The sequence below is a fragment of the Mycteria americana genome, chromosome 6 (genome assembly GCF_035582795.1).
Source record: "Mycteria americana isolate JAX WOST 10 ecotype Jacksonville Zoo and Gardens chromosome 6, USCA_MyAme_1.0, whole genome shotgun sequence".
Lineage (NCBI taxonomy): Eukaryota > Metazoa > Chordata > Aves > Ciconiiformes > Ciconiidae > Mycteria > Mycteria americana.
In genome coordinates this window covers 17,174,602-17,197,860 of record NC_134370.1, presented here as the reverse complement: position 1 = coordinate 17,197,860, position 23,259 = coordinate 17,174,602, and the positions used below count along the sequence as shown (strand labels likewise).

Genomic DNA, 23,259 nt, shown 5'->3' with positions numbered 1-23,259 from the left:
TGCCCCGGCTCTGGGATTCCTCAGGGCTCTTGTCAGACCCCAATAAAGTCGTACAAGTTCTCATGACCTCACGGCCTTACAGCAGTGGTAAATGCAGGCGCTGGGGCTGCCTGGACACAGAGCAGACATTGCCTCTGGTGAGCACTGGGAAACCCTATTCTGACCCACATCGCTGCCTGGGTTAAACTCCTGAGAGACAACCCCCGGCTGGGCTGGTCCCAGCCTGCCTGGCTCTGGCCGAGCATCCTGGCTGTGCAGGGAGGCAGGGAATATACCCTGAAAGGTAAAGCCGAGGCTGAAAACCTGCTTTCTTGGCTGTAAAGAGCCACTAGAGGAAGCAATCCCCAGGGCTGGGACTGCTCTCAGCGTGTCTGGTTTGATGGGGAGATACTGGCAATACCCATACTTAGCGCAGGGTTATGTGTCCCTGCCAAGGGGCTGTAAAGCAGCCCTGGGAAGATGCTGCCTGGCTGGAGCTGGCGTGCAGGCAGCTGGCGTGTCGCACTGGGGAGGTGGCAGAGGTGGGAGAAGATCCGCTCCTGGGCTGGACGGGGGTGGCGTGGGGGGAGTCACTCTCCCATGGACACACGGGTGAGGACAGTAGGGACAGCTCAAGTGCACCATGACACTAGAGCTTGCCCTGGGATCAGTCTCAGAAGCAGCTGAAGCAAGGGCTGTTCCAGGAGATGGGGGGCTCTAATCCCCCGGCCCAGCACGCCTGCAGGTAAGGCACTGCCGGTGGCAGTAGCCCCAGGGAAACCCTGCAATCCCCCCAGGGCACTTACGGCACAGGGGCTGACATAAGAGCCTCCTGGCAGGGCACAGACTGTGTCTGGCACAGCTAGGTGGGTGCCAGGAGAAATGCAAACCCAAGCAGTCTTCTCCTCTGTCCCCGGCACCCTTGGGTGCCTATTAGACCTGGGCACTATGTCCCCCGCAGGATTGCCAAGGGCTATAAAAGGGGGAGGGAGTAGGGAACTGGGCCAAAATTGGGCCATGCCTTCGGCAGGGACACAGCTCCCTCTGGTGAGGACGCAGCTGTAACGGGCACCAGGCGCTGGGCACCACAACCACCAAAAATGTCCTTGGGCAAGGACTTGCCGGGGGTGACTGCGGTAGCTGGAGGCTGGGGCGGTGACGGGGCATCAGGAGTTTTGGGGGGCTCCTGATGTTGGGTGAATTGCACTGCTTTGGGACGGAGAAGATAATCAGAGCTAAAAACCTGCTGGGTCTCTCACAAAGACGTGCTGGATGTTTGCGCTCAGTTAAAAAACCACAGAGCGCGAAACACTAGAAAGGGACCTACATGGTGGCTAGAGGCTGGGAGGGGACACTGGCCCCGTCCCCAGCTCTCCCGCTGCAGTGGGGGCACATGTGGCTGCTTTCCTTTCGCTGCATGCACAAGCCCCAGCAACGCTGCCCGGTGCAGCAAAGCTCCTGCGTGTGTCCGGAGACCCCAGCTCCCGCAGAGCTCAGCCGTGGGGAGACACCAGCCTGCCCAGAGCCAAGGCAACCACCCCAGCCTTCCCCATGCCCAGCGTGTCCCACCGCCGTCCCCAGCGCCGGGGACGCGATGCCAGCGGGGGGAGACAGCCCTGCCCGCCTGCTCTGCAGCCCTCCAAGCCTTGCAGGGACACTCGGGCACCCCAAACCAAGCCAACACCAGACAGAGTCCCCGTGGCGTGGGGTGGCCGGGCCAGAGGGGTACCTGTTGCTCCCTGTCCCCGGACGCTTGCCGATAGATGGCGGTGGCGTATCTCGTTTGGGGACAGGCCCCTGGAGCAGCGTCCCAGCTGGCAGCCCGAGGGACCCGGGGCTCGCAGCCAGCACCCCGCTGGCAGCCGGGGACCCCCCTCGCCCCGGCAGCACCTGCCTGCAGCAGCCCCGGGTGCGGCCAAGGGTCGTCCCCGGGAAAGCGACTGTGGGTTTTATTGCCCAGGTAGGGGAAGGTGGCACGGCGCAGCTGGGAAGGGGTCCCGCAGGGCCCGGGGGCGGCTCGCCTTCAGCAGTGCTCTGCTCTGGGGGGATGAAGATGCAGTCTCCTTCTCCAGGTGGGCCACCTGAAGCCTTCATAGCAGCACTGTGCCCGGTCTCTCTGGTGCAGGGAAGAGAGAAGGAACAGCTAAAATACACGACTCCCCCCACCCCGCTTAGTCAGGTGTAGTTATCTTGTGATGCATGGGTCTGGCTGGAGGACTGGGGAGGGTCTGTGGCCACCAGTGACTCATCCATGGAAGGGAGGCAGGTCCCTGCCCCTCATGCTGGCACACAAGTATTGGGAGAAACCCACACTGAAGGCTCCACAGCACAAGTACCGGTATTTTAATTAATTACCTGATCCATGGCTGGCCACAGCTTTCTTGGCAATGGAGAGTGCTTGCGCAACAGCCCCACACTGCCATTGCCAGGAGGAGCTTCCAGCATCTCCAGCACCGGCTGCCCACCAAGCACGGACGGCTCCGCAGAGCCCCGGTGGCCAGGCAGCCTCAGCAGCTCCCAGCTCGTGGCGCAGGGTGGCTGTGGTGGGAAGCACTGCAGAGCAGGAGCTGCTGCTCCAACCCAGCTCCAACACAGAGAGTCAAGAGCCAGGCACCACCCCAGCACGCAGCTGGGTCCCCGGACTCCCAGCCCCAAGGCAGTGGGAGGTGGCTGTGCCCGGGTTGAAGTAGATGGGACCAGAATGCAGCGAGGTCTGCCCAGGTCCACGGGCAGCCTGGCCGGCCACGCTGGGAGCAGGCGTCTTGCTCCGCACCCAGGTGAGCTCCCTGCTGATGGCAGCAAGTGGGTGGTGAAGCGAGAAGGATGAAGAGTGCAAGGGGGAGGGATGACCTCAGCAGGAGGGAGGGAGGGAGGAATGGAAAAAGATGTCGGGAAGGAGAGAAAACCAGAGCACATCTGCAGCACTGCAGAGGGAACAGTGCTGCTACCGCACGATCCTGGGCATGACGGAGAGGCCACAGAACACCAGCTAGCCCTGGCGTTTGGATAGAGCCTCCCTGGGAACCACTGGACAGAGGCAAGGTCTGCCCATGGCCTCCTCCTTGGCCAGGAAACCTGAATGAAAAACAGAACTGGAGCTTGTGCACAGAGCGGGCCTGAGGCCCTGTAGTTAAAGCCCGGCCACCCCCACAGTCCCTTCTTTGCTTTAAGTCAGTGCGTGGTTATAGCGAATATCGTCCCTGTCCGAAATCAATCGGCACCTTCCCTTCCTGACTCCCAAACAGCAGTAAATCCCCGTTTGACCGGGAAGAAACAACATGTGCCCTCTGCCCCTTGACCATAGCCCTCCCCATCCCTCCCTCCCCGGTGTCCTTCCGGCCACGCCACTGTCGCAGCGGGACCATGCCGGAGGGATTTCCACCAGCACCCTGCGCCTCTTGCCTTTCACCCCACCGGCAGCACCCCGCTTCACCCCAGGGCGCGGGGAACGGGGTGCGTCATGGGTGGGCGCTGCCTCCAGCGTGGCCACGCAGCGACTTCCCTCCATTGTGTCTCTCCTCCCTGGGCAGCCTGTCCAATCTGCAGTCTCCCACCATCTCCCTCCCACCGGCCTCCGCCGGCTGTTCCTCCTCTTTGGAGCGCTTCACTTCTGCCGCCCTGCTCCGGGCCCTCCGGCACCGCCACCCCTTTGTGCTGCTCCGTCCTCCCCATCAGCTCAGGGGCTTTGGGCGAGAGTCAGCAGAGGGGTCCCTCCCACTAACACCCTGCCCTCCCCCCAGTCTGAGCCGGTGGGACAGCTGGGATCTGTCCCTGGAATGGAGCTCGCTATGGTGGACATCTAGAAACTTCCACCGCCATGCCACATCAGCCTGCAGCCAGGCCTCTCGGCATCCCCCAGCTGGGTGCTGTTCCAGCTCTGTGTGGGGAAAGCGGGGCCGGGGAGCACACAGGGGTGTCACCAGGCATAAGTGGGGTGAGCACAATACTGACCTCACGCCTACAGCAATGCTGGGTACTCTTGGTGCTTGATAATGCTGGTACTGCCTGGCATCGCCTCTTGCAACACGGCCATGGGGTCCCCGTGTGCCCCTTCACTTTACTTAACTGTCTGTGCTCCAGAGACTGTGGCTACGGACGTGGGCAGCATATCCCATGCCAGGGCTCTGGTCTCAGCCGGAGCCTCTGGGTGCTGCTGGGGATGCAGTGGGTTTCTAACCAGCTGCCACGTACTTGGAGGGGATGTGCTAAGCTGGGAGCTCCTCTCACACCCCCTGATTTTGGAGGAGCTCGTATCATGGTTACGATTCCTCTGGCTTGCACACAGGCATGAACTCACACGGGTCTCCTATTTTTGCAGACAACAGTCTGGCAGAACGTGGAGGAAAATGCAACTCTTTCCTATGGCAGAGACAAATCTCCCCAGCCTAACAGCTGCTGCGAAGAGAGAGCATTACCTATCTTTGTTCTTGGCTATCCTGTTTCTACCCACGAGACCACAGGGCCTTAACCACTCATCTCCGAAAGCCAAGAACGGGGCCTGGGCTTCCTCTCCCGCGACACCTTGCTGCCATCCAGCAAACAACCGGCTGGGTGTGCCGCATCCTCTCCCAGCGCCGGCCCCACGAAGCCTGCCGGCCTCGGGGTGGCTCGCGGGACAGCGGGGTGCTGTGCCGAGCCAGGGCTGGGAGCCGGGGCCTGCTGGTTGCCCGCTCTGTCCCTGCGGTGCTGCAGTAGAAAGAATTTCTCCAGTTCCTTTCAAACAGCAAACCCCAAGGGTGCATGTTCAGCTCGTGTGGTGGAAATGTGCAGCGTAGAACCGGGTTTAGCAGCGTGAATGGTCGTTACCTGCTGCTTCTGCAATGGCAGGCTACGAAACCTGGTCCTCTGCTCATGGCGGAGGGACCGTCACACGACAGGCATGGGGAGGGCAGGGGGAGGACACGGTGGGCATCGCTGGGCGAGGGGGGAGGCATACCAAGCCCCTGGGCTGCGTCTGTCCCGACGGTTCCGCAAAGGCTCCGCTGGAAACATCTTCGGGAGCTCCAGTGTCACGGCCGGGGAGACGTGCGGGACGCGGCGGGAGAGCTCCCCGGGCCTCCGGTCTCTGCTGCCGCCCGGGGCGAGCCAGACGGGGCTCCGCGGGTGTCCGGCCCTCCCCGAGCGCGGCTCCGGCCCCGGCGGCGGCGCTCGGCAGGACCCGCGTGGCAGAGGCACGGCCGCGGCGGCGGGGCCGGGACCGCCCCGAGAGCTCCGCGGCGGCGGCGGCGGCGGGACGGGGCGGCCCGGGATGGGGCGGGCGGGGGGCGACCCCGCGGCCGGTCCCGCGGGGCTCGGGGGCCTCGGCCGCCCCCTCCCCCTGCAGCCGAGCGAAATGGCTGAACATGTAGCAATAATGCCCCGGCATTCAGGCTGCCCGGCCCGGCCGGCCCTAATCAGCGGCCCGCGGACCCCCCTCCTCTCCCCCTGCGCTCCCAGAAAGGGGAACAAAACCCAGCACGTTTCTGCAGCCCCCGCGCATAAAGCGCCGGGCCTGGGCCTCAGTGGGGGGCAAAGCGGCCCGTCAATCTCGGCGCCGGGGCCCCTTTGTCCCTCGCCTCCCTGCCACACCTTTTGTTCCCGAATCCAATAAGCGCCTATTCCCGCTACCTTCCTCGGCGGCTCCTTTCAGCGCCGGCCCGGCGGCCACAATGGGCCCGGCTCTGAGCTGCGCGGCCCCATTCAGCGCCCTTGGCACGCTCACAAGCCGGCCGGGCCGCCCTGCCCCGCGGGCACGCCGCTGCGACCGCCCCGCCGCCGGGCACCGGCCCCGGCCCCGCCGGGCACGGCCGCTGGGCGAAGGAGGAGCGGGCGGCGGATATTGCACCTGGTTTATTGACTGACTCGGCGAGCTGGCGCTGGCAGTAACCGATACAGAGTAGATAGAGGGGCCGCGGCACCCCCGGGCCCCGCCGTCGGCTTTTTACAAGCAAAGCTGCTCCGCTGGCGCGGCGCGATCGGCTCCGGCCCGCCCGGCCGTCGCGGCGGCTCCGCGGGGCGGCGGCGCTTCGCTGCGAGCTCGGGCGGCCCCGTCCCGCCGCGCCGCTCCGCCCGCCGCCGCCGGCCCCGCACCGCGGCCCGCGGGAGCGCCGGGGTCCCGCCGCGCCGCCCCTCCGCCTCCGCCGCCGCTCCTCCGGTCCAGGGCGCGCGTTGCGCGGCGCGCAGCCGGGCTGCGGTGCGGGTTGATAACCGGGCCCCGGAGCCGCCGGGCCGTCCTGCCGGTCCGCTCCCGGCCCTCAGTGCGTGCGGGCTACCAGGCCCGGATGCCCTGCAGTGCGCCCTGGCTGCAGGAGGGCCCCGCCGCCGCCTGGTGCAGCGGCTGGCCGCCGCCGCCGAAGCCCCCCAGGCCGCCCACGTTCACGAAGGGGCCGGCGGCCGCCGCCGGGCTGCAGGCAGCTTGCATGGAGGCGCCGCCGGTGCCCGCCGGGTAGGTGCAGCCGTAGCCGGGGTTGTAGGAGGCGGCGTTGCCGTAGCCGTAGGCGGGGAAGCCGTTGTAGGAGTAGGGCCCGTTGTACGCCGAGCCGTAGCCCTGCGACCCGCCGAGGCACGGCTTGCCGTCGCGGACCAGCACGGGCACGGCCACCCTGCGCGGCGGCGGTGGGGCCGCGGGGCCGCCCAGCTCCAGCGACTTGTCCTGCCGCTGCCGCTTGCACTTGTAGCGCCGGTTCTGGAACCAGATCTTCACCTGCGTGGAGGTGAGCTTGAGGCTGCTGGCCAGGTGCTCCCGCTCGGGCGCCGACAGGTAACGCTGCTGCTTGAACCGCCGCTCCAGCTCGAAGACCTGCGCCTGGGAGAAGAGGACGCGCGGCTTCCTCCGGCTCCGCTGCTTCGGCCTCTCTCCCTCCTCCGCCTTCTCCGCCGCGTCCAGCGGCTTCTTCAGGACGCAGCTCTCTGCACGGGGGAGCACAGGTCACGGCTGCACCTCGCCGAAGCCGGGCGCTCGCTGCTCCCGACGGGCCCCACTGGCGGGCGAGAGCCCCGCGCCGCGCCCCGGCCGGCCCCGCGCCGCTACGCGCCCGTCGGGGAACCGCAGTGCGGGCGGGGAGGCAGCGCCGGGACCGGCCGCCTCCGGCACCGCCGGTGTTTGCGAGGGGCCGGTTCGGGCGGCGGGGCCGGGCGCGTCTCCGCGCCTCCGGGCCGGCTGCGGCGTTACCGCTGCGGCGCCGCGGGGCCGAGCCCCGGACCGCGCCGCGCCTCCGGGCCGGGCACCTGCTCCGCCGCCTGGCTCCCGGAGGGCCCCGCCGCAGCGAGCGCGGGTTGGGCCTAACCCGCCTTGTCTCTCCCTCTCCGCTGCCGAAATTGCGGGGCGCGGGCCCGATCCGGCAGCTCCGGATCGGGGCCCCGCGGAGGCGCTTCCCGCGGAGGCGCTCATCGGGGAGGCGGCGAGCGCGGCGCGGAGGAGGGCGGTGGCAGCCCCACGACGTGCCAGTCCCGGCTCGACATGCCCCGGGGACGCGGCGGCGGCGGCGGCGGGGGTCGGGCTGCAGCGCCGGGACCGGGGCTTCGCGGGGCGATGCCCAGAGGGCTGGGAACGCTCCGCGGGGAGCGAGCGCGGGCCCGTCCCGGCGGGGCGGGGCGGGGGAGCGCGGCGGGGCCGATACTCACTTGGGTCGCGGGCCGCGGGGTCCAGCTCCTCTCCCGGGCCGGGGGCTTCGCAGGAGCCGCGCAGCACGGCGTGCACGTAGTTGTCGGCGGAGATCCGCGCGTCCGCCTGGCTGCCGGGCACTGCCATGGGGCTCAGGTAGGACAGCTTCTCCTCCTCCTCTTCCTCCTCGCCGTCGGAGAAGCGGGCGCCGTCGGCGGCCGCCAGCAGGCAGGCGGCGGGGTGGAAGTGGTGCTCCAGGTGGTGCGGGAGCTGGGCCCCATAGTGCGGGTCCTGCTGCTGCTCCAGGTTGAGGATGTCTTTGACAGAGAAGGGGGTGGAGGTGACGGGGCTCGGTAACATCATCGGGGCAGCGCAAGCGGCCAGGCAGTCCCGCGGGCCCGGCGGCGCTCGGGCGGCGGCTCGGCGGGGAGCGCCGCGCCCGGTGCGGGGGGGAGCAGGCAGCGCCGAGAGACGAGGGGCCGCGCCTGCTCCTGTCTAAGTTGCCTCCATTAGCCCGGCGCTGGGGGTCTGCGTTTTGTTACAGCTTCTGCAGGGACAGCCAAGGGCTCGGGAGCCTCCTCTGCCCCGGGCCGGCACGTCACGGCGAGGAGGGGCCGGGGGCCGGGGGCGGCCTCGCCATTGGAGGGAGGGGGAGGCAGAGCCGGCCCCTTGCCCGGCTCCGGCCGCCCGGCCAGAAATAGCAATGTATTAAGGCTGCGCTCGGGGAGGCCGCTTCCCCGCGGAGCGCCCCGCCGGCCCGGCACCCGCCCGGCGGGCGCGGGGACGGTGCGCCGGGGTCGGGGTCCCCGCAGAGAGCCGCGGCCGCCGCCGCCGCGCCCCCCAGTGCTAAGCACGTGTAGGTAGGTAGGGACCCCCGCCCCGGCGCGCCCCGCTGGCCCCTGCGCCCACACGGCCCGGCCCCGGGAGGGGCGAACACGTGCGGCCCCGCCGGCCCGGCCTCCCCGCCCCGCCAGCACGGCCGCCCGGCCCCGCAAGTCCCCCAGGACGCGGCGCGGAGGGGAGGTTCGCCTCCGCCGCCCCGCACTCCTCCCCGAGCCGACGGCGGCCCCGCCGTCCCGGGCGGACCGTAGCCGCGCGACGTACACGTAGCCGACCCGCTCCGCACCCCCGGTGCCCCCGCACATCCCCCCGCGACCGGCAGGTCCCGCCCCGGCTCGCCGCAGCCGGTGCGCAGCGCGCCCGCCCGGGGGAAGGCGCGCTCCGCCGCCGCTGCCGGATCAGGCCCCGCAGCCCCGCGACCGCCAGGCCCGGCCCGGCCGGGCCGGGCCGGGTCGGGCGGGCAGCCCGGGGCCGCGGCGGTGCGGGGCTGGGGCGGAGAGCGCTACCCCGCGCCCTTCGGTGTTTTCTTTCGTTTGCTTTCGTTTGCTTTCGTTTCGTTTCGTTTCTCCCGCCGGTAACGGGCGGCGAGCAGCTCCACGGAGCCACCACGCCGCCGTGCCGGCGCGTAACGCACCGAGCGAGCCTGCCGAGACCTATCCGCACCGCGAGTCCCCCGGCCCCGGGGCTGCGCCGAGCACCGGCCGAGCACCTCGGTGCGGCGCGGCGGGGGGTGCCGCGGCCCCGCGGCGGCGTCCCGCGGCACCCGGACCGCTCCACGGGCTCAGCACCGCCGCGGCGCGGGGAGCGGGTCCAACGAAGGCGGGACGGGGGGTCCCAGGCGAGATATTTCGTTGTGATTAAAATCCTGCCGCCCCGCAGGGCTCGGATCGGCGCTGAGGCGAGGCCACGGGGAGCCGGGCGCGCACGCCGGGCAGGTGAGTGTCCCGGGGCCGGGGCTTCGCGGGGCCTTCCCGGGCGCTTCTCTCGGGTCGTTACCGTCCGGCGGCTCCGCCGTTTACCGACTCTGTCGGTGCCCTCGTTTCCTCCGCTCCCGCCGCTCCGCACGCCCCGGAGAAAACCCATTTACCGGCGGCGTAGCCCGGGACGGGAGCCCGGGGCCCGCGCACTTCGCCGCAGCTCGGGCGCTCCCGGTCCCGCGGCGGGGCCGGTTCCCGTTCCCCCGGCGCGCGGGATCGTTCCCACCGCGCTGCTTCAAACCCCTCGCCATAAATCGCGGCGGATCGGTCTCTCCTCGCCGCTCCCCGCCCGCTCCCGGTGTCGGCCGCCTTCCTCCCGTCCTGAGGCCGCCCGGTCCGGACGGTGGACGGGGAAGGGCGCTCGCCGTAACCGGGCCTGATCGAGGCTCGGCTCTGCCCCGTGCCGCCGGTGCGCGGAGAAGCCCGGCGCTGCCTCGCTGCTGCGGGCCCCATAACGATTAGTAACAATTAGCGCCTAACCGGTGTTACGCATCCGCCGCCGGCCCGGCCCGGCCTGCTCCCGCCCGCCGCAGGGCCCCGCTCCTGAGGAGGTGCAGGCGCGGAGGCCCGGCGGCAGCGCGGTGGGCGGCCGGGGCTCTGCACGGCGCCGCGCTCCCCGGGAGCCCCGCGGCGGCCGGTGCCCGCGGCGGGGGAGAGCAGCGGCAGCGGCCGGTGCCCTTGGTGGCGGCGGCAATGAGGGCTGCCGGGCCACAGCCCGGCGTCGGCCTGCCCGGCCGTCTGCGGGAGCAGCGGCCGCCGCGCCGAGGGCCCGGCCCCGGGCCCGGCGGGGTCTGGCTCGCCTGGCGCCATCGCGCTCCCGCCCGCAGCGGGATCCCGAACGGGCCGAGCGCCAGGCGCGGCCTGCGGGCACGGGGAGCCCGGGCCAGGCGGAACCGGCGCTTCGGGACGTCTCCCCGGCGGTGGGAGCGGTTCTCCCGCCGGGACCCGCTCAATCGTGCCGCCGCCAGCCACAGAGAGTGCTCGGGGAACCCACGCCCCGCGGATGGAGCAAGCCGCGGCCGGGCCCCGACACGCGTGGGAGCACCCCTGTGTTATCCCGGCCTTTCCTGCGGCCGCCACGTCCCCCGCCGGCGCTCCCGGTGCGGTAACCGAGCCCGCGCCTTCCCGCCCTGCCGGCATCCCCGTTTTGGTGGGGCCGGATCAGGCCCGCTTCGGCGGGACACGAGCGGCGATTTCCCAGCTGGGGAAGCCGAGGAAGCGGGGAGATGATCAGGGCCGACCGGGCCCCTCGGCGCCCGCCGCCCCGATACGGAGCACGGCCGGGCTGGGGCGAGTGGCACGGGGGTGCAGGAGCCAGGGGAGGGCGCAGCCCCGGTACCTGGCGGCGGGTGTCAGCCCCGGGATGGGGCTCCGGGGCTTTCCCAAGCCGGCTGGGCTGGGGTCACCGGGCTATTAATGGTTATTTTATTTATATCATTAGCGGCGTCCCCTGAGCTCTGTTTACAGCGGGGCCTTGTTGTCCCGGCCGCTCCTGCGCTCTGTTTAGACAGGGGATTATTGTAATGGATGGAGCTCGCCGTGCGGATGCTGCAGCGGAGCCAAGAGCCCCCCCCGGGCCCGGGGAGGGGGGAGCAGCCCTGCAGCGGCCGCGCACACGGCGGCTGGCGGGCAGGCCCCCCCCTTCCCCGGGGCCCCGGGCGCAAGCAGCGCGGTAGCAGGCGGCCGCGGCCGGGGGCCTCGCTCGGGGCGATGCTATCAGCCCCGGGGCTGCTAATTGCTCCATTAGTCTCGCGGGTGCCGAGTGCTGGAGCCGGCCCCGCGCTAATGGCCGTAAACAAACAAACACGCTAATCCGGCCCTGTCTCCAGCCCCGGTGCTCGGGGAGCCAACGAGGGACGGCGGCGCGGCCCCGGCGCGGCTGCGGGAGGCCCTCGGCGGACGGCACCCACCTGCCCGCCGCCCCGAGCAGCCCGGAGGCCCGCGGGCCGGGGCCGGTGCGGACCCGCGCCGCCGGGAGCTGCCCCCCGCGCCCGGCTCTATTTACACAGAGCCTGCCCTTGTGTAAACGCTGCGCGCCGTGGTTTATCTCAGGGCCCGTCTGTTTCTCGTTCTCTGTCAGCAGCGCCCGGTGAAGGATGGCCCTTTCCCAGGGGCTCGGCCCTGATTTATGTGAGAACCGCAGCGCGCCGGGGACGCCCCCGCACGGCGGGGCCGGCGACGCGCCGCGGAGAGGCGGCGGGTCCCGGGGCGGCGACGCGCCGACGGGGCCGCCGATGGGGACGCGCCCGGCCCGTCCCGCACCGGCCTCGCACGCCGTGGACACCTGCCGGCAGCGGGACCGCCCGGCGCCCACCGCGAAGCCCGGTCCGGCACGGCACGGTACGGCGCTCCGCCCGCTCCCGGGCCGTGCTCTCCCGCACCGAGCCTCGGCCGCGGCGCCGGCCCGCACGGTGCGCAGCGGGCACACCCCGGGGGGCTCCGGGGGGAGCGGGCCCCGCCTACAGCTCCCAGCCCGGGGCGCGCATCCCAGGTGCGCCCACCTGGGCACACAGCCCCTGGCCCGCCGCATCTCCCGGGGTGAAGGACGGCTTTTATCCCAGCCCACCGCTTGCCCAGGAATGACTCTTTTTCACAACTTTTTGAAACGAAATGTTACCTTTATTCTCCAGGAGAGCAGAGAGCTCCTGCAGGCAGTGGAGCCAGACCCGGGCAAGGGGTGCTGCACACCCACCCAGCAACGTGCTGTCTTCATCTCCCACTGCTCCGTCCCAGCCTTGCCCGGGGAAGTGCCCAGACCGTTCTGCCCACGCAGGTCTGCCAGCAGACACCTGCCTCCACCTCTCAGGCTCCTGAGAACCCCCTGGCTTGGCTTTGCCAAGAGCCACCCATCTAATGCCCTCTAATTTCTTGAGAAATACATCACTGCAAATATTTGCTTTTCTTCAGTATTTTCTTGCTCCACTGGCATTGGCTGATTTAGTTTTGCTTCACAGTTCTTGCAGGGATGTACGGCTTGGAAATATGTCTCAAAACAAAGCCTCGATGAGAAATGTGGTTTCTGAGGTTCAGAACCAGACTCTTTAGCATCCTGAGAAATGCATACGATTCCAAGGTGGGAGCTTGATTTGGAGGGATACCAGCAGCCGTGTGCAACATTCAGTGCTCAGCACTTTGGGGGATAGGAGTGGTGCATGCAAGGGTGTTGGTCGTTGCAGCAAGGGGAGCTCGGTAGGTTTGGACACCAAAGGGAAGGCTGCCCTTGATTTCAGTGCCCAATGGACCTCTGAAACTGAGGCTGACACGTTGAGCTCGGTGAAAGCCAACTTGCAGGAGCAGGTAAAGGTCATTCTACATCTGAGGCAATGCAGGATAGGAAATGTCAGTGCCAAGGACCCCCTCCCGCCTGCTTTTATTTGGCGTCTCTCGTGCACAAAGGATATCCAGGCTTCACAAAGCCACCCTGCTGCACAACACAGCCCCGCGACTGTGGACGTGCAGAGGGTAGCGAAACACTTCTTCCTCTGGAGGAGAAGCTGTCATAAATCACCATTTACTGCTCGTGCGATGAGAAGGTCCCCTGTCCAGCAGAAGGAGGACACTGCTGCAGACACACGTACACCACCCCCTTGCTAGGGCAAAACCTGCAGCCTTTCTGGGAGCACCTTTGGTCCGTGCCTCAGAAGACAATGCTGCATGTTTGCGTCCATGAGGTTAAGAAGCTGGGCTGAAATTCATCCTTCAGCAGAGGCCCAGCACGAGGCTTGCTCACCGCTCGCATCCCCAGGCCTGCGTACCACTTGCATCCCAGAGAGCTTAAGTGGAGCCTAAGTGGACCCTGGGCCTTGTGCTGGCGGCCTGCCCGGCGCTGGATTTCAGCTCCGAGCCCAGGCCGGCAGCTCTGATTCATGCATGTAATCCTGCTGAGGTCAGCGGGTTTCATCCTGCTCCCAGTGCAACCCGCGGGATGGTTCACACAAGAGTGGCAGGGTCAGGCTCTGTGTCTGCATGCACCATAGAAAATGGAACAATTAAAATTAAACCAATTAAATTTTAACAGGTCTGGAAAGCGTTTTATTACATAATAAACAGGAAGGATTAGCCATGTCGGGCTTTGCTGCGTGTGTGCTGGCGGAGCAGTTCTTTGCTGTCCGCAGCACTTGGTGTTCCTCTGGGCTGGGGACCTCCCTGCGCTGCTGCTGGAGCCGGCCCACTGACAAACACACGGGGCTAGGAGCGCAGCTGCATGCTGGCTCCCGTTCCTGTCCAGCGCCTTCCCCCGCAGCATTCTGGGTGCAATGCTTTTCTTAGCCTGAGCAAAGGCTTTTCTAGAAGAGATTTCGCAAGTTATTCGGTGGCTATTTCTACCGGCGTCCTTTAGGGAGAGGGAAGCCCTCGTGCTCCTATGCAGGCGTTCTGGTGAGGAGCGAGCAGTCGGGCTGGATCTGTGCGAGGTGGTGACACATGTCTCGTCTTGGAAACAGAGCTGATAAGTTCCTCTTGTTTAGGGCATCTGCCCGGCAGCCAGTCCCCACTTCTCTCCCTGCTTAATCAAGATTCCTCTGGCTGCAAGCAGGGCTTGTTCCCATGTGGATGAGGCCATCCTGGGCATGGCTACCCCCAGAGCTGGCAAATCTACGCCAAAAATGGCACACAGCTGGGGGGTAATTGGACTGAGAAAGGATGCGGAAACCAGCTTTTGCTAGAAACTATGCTGCAACTTGGCTGAGCACATGCATGGGGCGGCACTTCTCTGTGGTGGCACTCGCTCGCCTCTGCTGGCGTTCATCTACTGGGGCTACCGCGGGCTCTGAGGGGCACCTGCAGCCAGGGGCTGTTGCACGGCTTCACCTTCTCAGCCATAACTCGCTGCCAGCCAGCACAGCAGGGTTGTGCACAAATATCCCCTTGCCTTGCAACAACCTGCGGCTGGGGGTGAGGGTGGAAGACAGGGGCTAGGGAACCTCGTCCTTTCTGTCTCCGCTGGGTAAATACAGGACAAGAGCCTGGCAGACTCAGCCGAAAGCTATTTTTCACACTGCTTCCAGAGGCCACTGCGGGCCAGCTTCTGATGCCATGGTGGGTTTTTCTCTGGAAGCAGAGTGGTTGCTGTGGGTGGGGACTGTGGCATGTTCAGGGGCAGCGAAGGCAAACAGCTCCCTGGCTGGCTACCGCGCCTGGAAAGGTTAATGGTGGAGTGTGCACTTGGTCTGCGCACTTCTAATAAACACTCATTCTTTCGTTTTCCTTTAAAATACTTTTCATATTTTGCTATGGCTGCTCGTGTTGCTCCCTCCTGCGACAGCTCCTCACTGACGGCCGCTGTATAAATAGAGCAGCCCCTGCGTCCTGCACGCAGGCAGGCAGGTGGGTGATTTGAAAGCTTCTGTTAATAGTTTATCTCTGAGTCCGCCTAATGAATTCTCCTCGTAATTACTGCACAGGAATTGTTAGTGTATCCTGATGATTCAGAACTTTCTAACAACAACTCTGGACCACATTATAAACTGTTTTTCTATCTTGGAGTGGAGACTTGAGAGAGGATTCCTAATTGTTCTTGTCCCCTCAGGGGCCAGAGCTGGATTATCCCACACAGGCTTCTCTGCAGACTTGTTTTTAGTCTATCGGTGGGCTCTCTGCCAGACCGAAGGGATGGGAAACTCAGTTTTCCAGATTTAAATCCCCCCCTCCACCCTTCCACTCCACTTACACCTCTAAGGAAGAGCGTGGATTAGAAAGGATTTGCCCTCATGGGGCTTTGGTTTGGCTTTGTGAAGATCTGTCCTTAAAAGCTTTGCCTTTTTTTTTTTATCCCCATGTAAACCTGACTCCCAGCTTTATACCGGGAATGGGCAGAAGTGAGGCGCTGTGTTGTTCAGAGAGCAGAAATCTCCCATTTCTTTTTAAATACCTGCCTTTAAATGGCATTTCCTCTTGGAGACAATGGCTTAACATGAAGGACAAGCAGGTGGGGATGGGCGAGGACGGTCTTTCTGGAGCAGGGCATGGTTGGACCCCTCCTGCCATGGTTGCTGTGCTTTGGCCACATGCGCAAAGGCTGGATGGGCCCAAGGCTCATCCAAAAAGCGTCCCTTTGCCAGCAGTGACAGGGCAGCCTGGGTCTCTTGATGCGGCTCCTGGCTTGTCCCTGTACCTCTGATGTCCCAGCACACTGGAGGCCATGGGCAGCTGTGCTGGGTCACCGTCACCAAGGAGAGCTGGGGTGCTCTCCCCAAGGCCCGTCCTGGTGCTCTCCCTCAGGACCCGTCCTCCCCTGGGAATGACCTGTGCAGCGATGCCGTGTCACGCCAACAGTCTCAGGATGCTGGGGACGTGGTGAAGGTGGCCAGGAGTTAGCACGAGGCTAAGGCAGCTCTTCCCTTCCTTGTCCCCCCCTTTGCCGGGGAGGCAAGAGGCCACGCTGCCGGCCGTGCCCCGTCCCACTGGAAGCGCCGACGCCTGTCTGGCTGCCGGGACACCCCACGGGCCCCGTCCCAGGCACGTCCCCAGCGCCCGGCAGTGGCGAGTGGGCACCGTGCCGCATCACGGGGCCGCCTAGACCCAGGCGCCCTTCTCCAAACATCCCTCCTGCCGTGCGCCCGCGGTACCCCCGTGGCTCACCCATGTCCGCCCTGTGCACCCGCCCTTGCTGACGGTGGGGAAAGTAGGAGCCGTGTCCTTGCGCTGACCTTCGCCTGACCTTCCAGTAACGCTCGAGAAACCCTCGGAAAGGCTTTCTCATTGTGCAGCCCCAGGGTTTCCAGGGAATTAGTCAGCAGGCTGGAATTGTGCTCTGTGTATGTGACCCCCCCGCTCCCCCCCGCCTCTCCCATCTCTGGAGCCGGACCGGTCCAAGAGATATGTTGCCAGGGTGACAGCGAGGTGTGATGGATGGACAGAGAGTGGCTGTGGAGTGGCAGGGCCGCTGGTCAGTAACCCAGGGCTGTGTTTATAAGAAGGAAGAGGCTGTTTCCTGGAGCTAACATAATGCAGCTCTAAAAAAGGCAGGGGAAATACATCATGCGAGGAGAGCGCAGCCCTGGGAGGGGAGGGCCGCTGGGGAGCCCAGCACCAAAGCGAGCCTCCAGGTCAAGGTGCCTTTGACAGGGGCCTTTTTTATAGGCCATTTGCGTGAGAGTTCGCTGCTGTTTCTCTGCAGCCCTGACAGCGGCTCAAGGCCCAGCCGGCGTTTGGGGAGGGTCTAATCTAAACTCGCCACTTTCCAGCCCTTCGCTGCAGGACCCGCTGATTTATTTGCAAAATAAATAATCATCCCTGACTATTGTTTTGTCGCTGCAGAGTGACAGTCTCCCCCCTCGGTGTGGGTCCGTGCCCTGTCCGACGGTGGACACTTCGAGGTGCGGGAAGCCGGGGAAGGAACCCGGTGCGGAGGGAGCGAGGGGCTGAGTCGGCAGCCCCCGTCCGCCCCCACCTCGCCGGGCTGCACGAAGTGGCGATGCTCCCAGCCCCTGCATGGGGTGGGGACCCGGGGCATCACTCATGGCTCTCGTGGTGCCTGGGCTCAGAGCTGGGACAGAGATGACCAGCTGGAAAGGCAAGGGGACATCTCACCCTCCTTCCCAAACGCCAGCCGCGGTGGTTTTCCTCCCTTTAGCCGCGGTGCAGGTGTGCGAGGTCCTCATGCCCAGCACCAGCATCTCTCCCTCCGTGGAGCCGGGGGCTCTGCAGCCCTGCACGCCCACTGCTGCGAGAGCTGCGGGGTCGTCCCCGTGCCTCGTGTCACCTCCGAGCCCAGCGGCCGTGCTCCCCCAAACGCCAGCCCCCTCCGCCGGAGGGTCTGGCCGCAGGAGAAGCGGCGGCTCCTGGTGCAGCAGACGAGGTTTTTCACTCCCCGGCCGGCAGCGCGGGAGCTGAGCCCCCAGGTGGGCTGGGGCACCGCCGCTCCCGCGCCCCTGCCGCTGCTCCCCGTGCTCTGCCCTGCCCTCGTCTCCTCCGGGCCTTAATCATCCCGGCTAATCAGAGAGCAGTGCCCCAGACAATAGCCCCCGATTCTTCCCTACCAAAAAAAAATTTCTAATTAGAGCATTTCAGAAAAGAACTTCGCAAAAAGAGGAAGGTTTTTTTGGCTGTAAGTCCCACCATTTCCCAGGTTGGCACAAATTGCTTCTATTACAGCTGAAAAATTATTGACATTTTGAAAATCTTTTCTTCTTTCTTCTCCTATTCCTTTTACTCTTACAGCCCTTCAATAGCTGAGCAAGTGATATTGCATTTAGGGATGTTTTGTTTTTTCTTTTACAAGAGTGCAAAAGCTTTGAAAAGTGTCAGCGTAGGGAAGAAAAGATGAGAAAAGAGTAGAGGAAATCTAGCGCGAACGTCAGGCGTTCTTCAAGCAGCTTCGGGGCAGGGGAAAAAAAGAAGACAAGAAAAACGTGAAAAGACAACACTTCCAAATTTCAAACAGCTTTCTGGTTTAGGAAACTGAAATTAAAAAATTGTTTCAAAATATCCCATTGAAAAGTTAAGTGAAAATGGTTCCCATAGAATAGTTTTCAAGCTAATTAATTTGGGCTAAGAAAATTTTCAGTAATTTTTATACTGAGTAAGTATAAGTTTTATAATTTATTTTTCACATTGTTAATAATAATAATTCTACCTCGATATAATAATAAAAATCCTCAGTTTCCACCTTTCCAGCAAATATCTGGGTTCAGTCCTGTCCTCAGTGGTGCGGGGGTAATTTTTTTCTTTCAAGTGAAGCCTCATTTTGGCTCAGGTTTTTGCTTTTCCCTTTTTTCTTTGGAGGAGTGTTCTGTCTTCAGCATTGTTCATACTTTCCCTGCTCTAATTCATGCAAATACTGCCACATGCACAAATTCCTCAATGAGTTCAATATTAATCAGCAAATAATTTTTTTTGCAGCCCAGCCTGATCGCTGTCTAAAAGCCACTTTCTAAATAAGTATTTGATGAGTATTTGTATATTTAATGTTTGCATTGTTCTAAGTGACTTTTAACATTAGGTTCTCTCACCCACTTTCGGTTCAAATTAGCACGTTCACACGCACTTACATGTGAATTTGCATTCGGCTCAGATTTTATACAGCTGTATTGAATGACTTTCAAAAAAAAAAACAATCCGTATTTTGGAGTTATTTGGTTTTGTCTGACATATCCGTCACAGCTGCCGGTGCAGGGGAAGGCGATCCGCGCTTCTGGAAGCCCCTGTGCCGGCAGCCCTGGGCAGCACTGCCTGGCCAGGGGGAGAGGGACCGCGCTGGTCCCCGAGCAGCCCCAGCCCCAGCCCCGCTGCACGGGTGTCATGGGGCTGCCGAGCTGCAGCCGTCTGAGATCAGCCATGAGCGTGGGCTGGTGTTTTTTCAAAACACTGTTTATTACCAGTTCTCTGTTTATTTCCAGTTCTCGTTGGATTTGCATCGGCCCCCCATGGCACCCCCAGACGTGCGCTGCCCGGGGCGGGGGGGAGCGGGGCTGGTCATCTTTCCAGCTCTGCAGATTAGGGCTGCCCAGCTCCTCTGCGTGCCTCCCCAGGTGGCCATGATATTTCTAAAGGGCTTGTCCATGCACCGCAGTAAGCTCATTAGCTAATTCCCTTATTACGCAGCATCAGCTGAGGCATGTGTGTCTGGGCTTCCAGGCAGCCCTCTCTTGCCTTTCTCCCCAGCTCTCCTCGCCTCTTCATTACTCCCTTCTCTTTGTTTTAGCTAAGAAGGCAGGTTTTTAAAAGTCCCCTTGGCCCAGCCATTTTGAGTGCACGCTCATCCCTCCCTCGCCGGTCCCGGTCCTGGGGTACCCCCAGCAAGAGGGGCTGCTGCGGGCTGGGGCTGCAGCGGGCAGGACCCTACTTGCCCGGTGGTGCAGCACGGTGCTTTTGCTTCTGCCGAAGTGGCTTTTCGGGCCCGTTCACATTTCCATGTCAATCTCAGAGCCCGGCCAGGCAAACGCGCTGAGAGTTTGATTCAGACAAAGCGAGGCGTGGGGAGGTTCCTAGGAAGGAGGCTGCGGCATGAAGCCGCCGTGGTGGGATGCTGCTCTTTGCGGCATCGCCCCGGCTTTTGAGAGGGTCGATGGGCTCTTGCGTCTTGTTTGCAGAGAGACGTCGAGCCCCTTGCCCCTGACCCCGGCGGACGCTCGCCTAGACTCAGGGGGTCAGAGCTCGCGGGGCCAAGCCTTTCGCCCCCAAACATGGGGAGCCTGGGGGCCCTCTTCCCTCACCGCCTGCTCTGGGAGAAGCCCGGTCACAACCCCTGCCCGGGGAAGAGGGACGGAGCCGGCATCCCACCCTCTTCCTTCTGGGGGGCCACATGCTGCAAAATCCACCTCATGCCGGCGCTTTCCGGCCCTCTGTGAGAATGTACAGTTTGTGGCTCCTTCATTGACTTTGAAGAATGTCCCTTTATTCACAATGTTATTTCCTTTAATCACTGTGAGGTTGCAGGAAATCTTCTTGGAAAATTGTTTCAGATTGGCTGGAATCACCGTACTGTCGCAGGGATGGAAAACTCACTTGAACTTGTTTTTATTTTACCCTAAAAAGTCACTGTCCCCAGAAGGTTCAGATGAATTTGGATAAACATGTGAGTTCCGAGGATTTAGTTGTTGTTGAGCAGTCGTCCCCCCCCTTTCTTTTTTTCCCAAATGAACCTCTGTGGCTTTCCAAGTTCCTGAGCTTTACTCAAGACCAGGGGTGCAGAACTGAAGGAAAAATGGGCCATTGGCATAAACAGATTGAAAACAGGCAAATACATCATTAAGGGACACAACACGCGAGTAGAGATAATGAAGCGGTAAGTGACAGCTTTGGCCATCAGCTAAGAGCCAAACCAACTGTATTTTCTTCTGCTTGAGGATATCTATGCTGGCTGACACAGGAAAAACAAGATGTGCTAAATCTTGACTTTCACGGGAGTTTAGTCCCATTTCCACATGAAATTCTTGTGAGCAATGGACAAACGTGGTCTAGATGAATGTGTGGCTACGTGAGAGTGCAGCTGGCTGGAAGACTGTGTTGAAAGGGCAGTTACCAGTGCTCAACCCTCAGACAGGGTCTGCTCTGGGTCTAAGGCTAGTCAGTGCTTCCATCAGTGATTTTTACCTGTGGCACCAGTCTGGTAGGGCCTGCAAAAGTGCTTTTCTTGAGAAACTGGAGAAATCTGAAACAAACCTGTCAATAAGAACAAACATAAGCCTTTTCTATGAGTTGGGAAAAATCAACATCGCAGGCACTAGCTGGGGAATGAGCAAGGTTGCTCTGTGGGAAAGTAGCTGGAGGTGACAGTGGGTCCCACAGGGAGCGTGAGCCAGCAGGAGCCCGAGTGAGAAGAGCGAAATCAGGCTGGGACATATAAACAAGGTGTTTGTAAGACACCTGATGTGATCCTGCTGCACTTAGAAAGTGTTAGCTTGAGTGCTGAATCCCACTTGGGGCTCAGCGTTTCAAGTTGCGGTTCTTGGAGAAAGCCCAGGGAAGAACGAGATCAGAAATTCAGAAAACATGACATACTGGAGAAGGCTGAAGGACCAGGGTAGCTTAGTATCAAGTCGAAAAGACTGCGGGGAAATAAGATAAAAGTCTTTAAATGCATAAAGCCCTGCTACAAAGTGCGAGATAATGGGCTATTCCTTGTTTTCAGGGTGGGTAGAAGAAGAAGCCATAGGCTCACCCTGCAATGACTGCGGTAAAGGAGATTAAACTTGTTTTTCTTGGGAGCTGTCTTCACCAGTAGAGGTTTATTTTAGGAAGAGTTTAGACAAAAGCTCCACCAGGAAGGGCTTGCCTCATTTAGGGGCAGGCAGACAGGCTAGGTGACCTTTCAAGGGCCTTCCAGGCTTATTTTTTATAATTCTGTGAATATGGATACTAAAAAGAGAGAAGATCATTTTGCCTCTAGCCAGTCTATTCGGGACTGGTCCTTGCCAGGTGTGTTTTGCTTCAGCTGTGAATGTCGTCCAGGTTTCCATCATCTCCATCAACTTTTTTTGTTATTCACTCCTAAGCATTTTTTTTCCATCTGATTTTTTTCCCATTTCTGTACATCCCTGTGGTCCTGCTTTTCCTGGAATGGTCATATGCTTTGTGTGGTCCCCCCGAAGCCATGCATGGAGATACCTTCTCTTCCCCACCCAATGGACTATATGCCTATACTTGGGATGCAAGAGCATCCTGGGGCAGATCCCATCTCGCTCATGAATTTGCCTGGTGACAGACTCCTGGTGTTGCAAGCTCATGTCTCACTCACCGTTTCACTCCCATCGCAAGGCCCCTGCGGGTCATCCGTGGGCTGGGTAGTTTTTTCTTTCTAAAACAGGACTAGCAACTGTCGTGCCCCTCCATCTGTGTGTTTGCAGATGTCGACTGTCCAGTGTTTACGCTGAGGATGTGCGATGGGAATTTTTATATGTGTATTAGTAACACGATGTATTTTTACTCACGATGTTTAAGATTGGAGTTAGTCATTAGATCACCTGTGCTGATCTCCCCAGTTGCCTTGTCTTGTTACTCTTTCTAGATCCAAATAACTTGGGGTTTCGCTAATGCACAAAAGCATCTGGTCTGGAGGAGCGAGGGAGTTCACAGTTTGGTCTTACTTAATCACTGATGGTTAATCTGCCTGCTAATCAGCATTGCTCAGAAAATGTATGTTGTATTTCTTATGCAGGTTTGTCTGGCTTTTAATTTTCAGCCATTGATTCTTGTTCTGCCTTTTTTGGCTGGAATAAAAACGCTTTAGCACACGGTATTTTCTTACTACGAGAGTACTTGTGCATAGCAGTCAAATTTCTTAAGCTTTTTTAAGAAGAAAACAGGTTGAGCTTGATTCTGTCACTGTGGGGTGCGTTCTCCTGCCCTTCTGTCTTTTCTGTGGCTGTTTTCTGCACCCTCTCTCATTTCACAGAATAATTTTGGCCTCAGGAGCTCTGGCGGTACAGCCCGCTGGTTGGGCCTCAATCCATCGAATTTTGGAAATGTCTGAAGACACAGATCCCACCGCCTTGCTGGGTCCCTGTGCCAGCAGTCAGTTTTTAACCCACCTTGTGTCCCCCCCCCCTTCCAGCCCACACCTCCGCAATCTGGCTGCAAGGATGCTATGGGAGACAGTGAAAATGAGGGGTGGAATCACATCTACAGCTCTCCCTTCATCTGCATCTTTTTAAAATGGGGCACCAGGCTGGTCACAGTATCTCAGGGCTGGCATCCCATCCCCTGCTGCGTAAGACACTGCCTCATAACTCCCGTTTGCTGTGCTCCCTGCTCTGATGCCCAGGACTGCATTTGCCATGTGGTCCTAGCATCGAGCTCTCATCCAGCTGCTCATCCCCGGGACCCTAAACCGCCCCCACTCAGTGCCAGAGCCCTGCCTTAGCCCCTGCCACCCAGAGGGATAGCCCACTTTTTTTGCCGACACAGCCAGCTTGGCATTCGGCTCAGTGAAAACCCATGACCAGGTGACTCCATCCCCTCCATCACGCACCAGGCTGCAGCCGAGGTTGGCAGCAGCAAGTTGGTGTGCCTGTGCCTGTGCTGGGTACCCGGAGTCCAGCGCTGACCTTTCGTGACACCATTTCAGCAACATCTCCCTGTTGAGAACGACTTCTGGAGACCAGTCCGACTTCTGGAGACCAGTCCGGGATGTAGGTAATGGGTGGGCAATCAGCATTAATTAGGACAAATACTTGTTAAGCATTGTTAAGAATATTGTTAAGCACCTTGCAGACACCCAAGTGTCTGACACCCTCAGCCTCACTGCTCCCTGTTTCTCTGCAGCCATCGCTTTTGGTCCTTCAGGCAGTTTGAGTGCCTGCTTGAGTCTCACAGACAAACCTCTTTGTTTCCCATTTTCAAGCAAGATTTCCTCGGAAGATCCTAGGAAGACAGCTATGGACTAATAATATCTTCACCATATATGGTGCATTTCATCCTCAGTTTGTGCACGGCTGTGAG

General features: G+C 61.8%; 1 protein-coding gene across 2 annotated transcripts; it reads right to left on the bottom strand.

Annotated features, from left to right (window-relative positions):
- Positions 1-6,226: 6,226 nt before the first annotated feature.
- On the bottom strand, positions 6,227-7,924 carry NKX2-3 (NK2 homeobox 3). Of its 2 annotated transcripts, none has more exons than XM_075504083.1 (2): positions 7,572-7,924; positions 6,227-6,863 (listed from the first exon to the last, which is right to left on the bottom strand). In XM_075504083.1, exons 1-2 carry the CDS (start codon positions 7,922-7,924, stop codon positions 6,227-6,229), a joined length of 990 nt encoding a protein of 329 aa, XP_075360198.1. The 2 variants fall into 2 exon arrangements, with proteins under 2 accessions (XP_075360198.1, XP_075360200.1); XM_075504085.1 differs by having other exon boundaries at positions 6,227-6,867; positions 7,582-7,924.
- Positions 7,925-23,259: the final 15,335 nt, after the last annotated feature.

Bases quoted from the DNA above. Each gene is read 5' to 3' on its own strand.
- NKX2-3 (XM_075504083.1), bottom strand. From the start codon at position 7,924: ATGATGTTACCGAGCCCCGTCACCTCCACCCCCTTCTCTGTCAAAGAC. The intron at 6,864-7,571 runs GCCCCGCCGCGC...CCGTGCAGAGAG, and splicing joins CGCGACCCAAGTGAGTATCG to CTGCGTCCTGAAGAAGCCGC.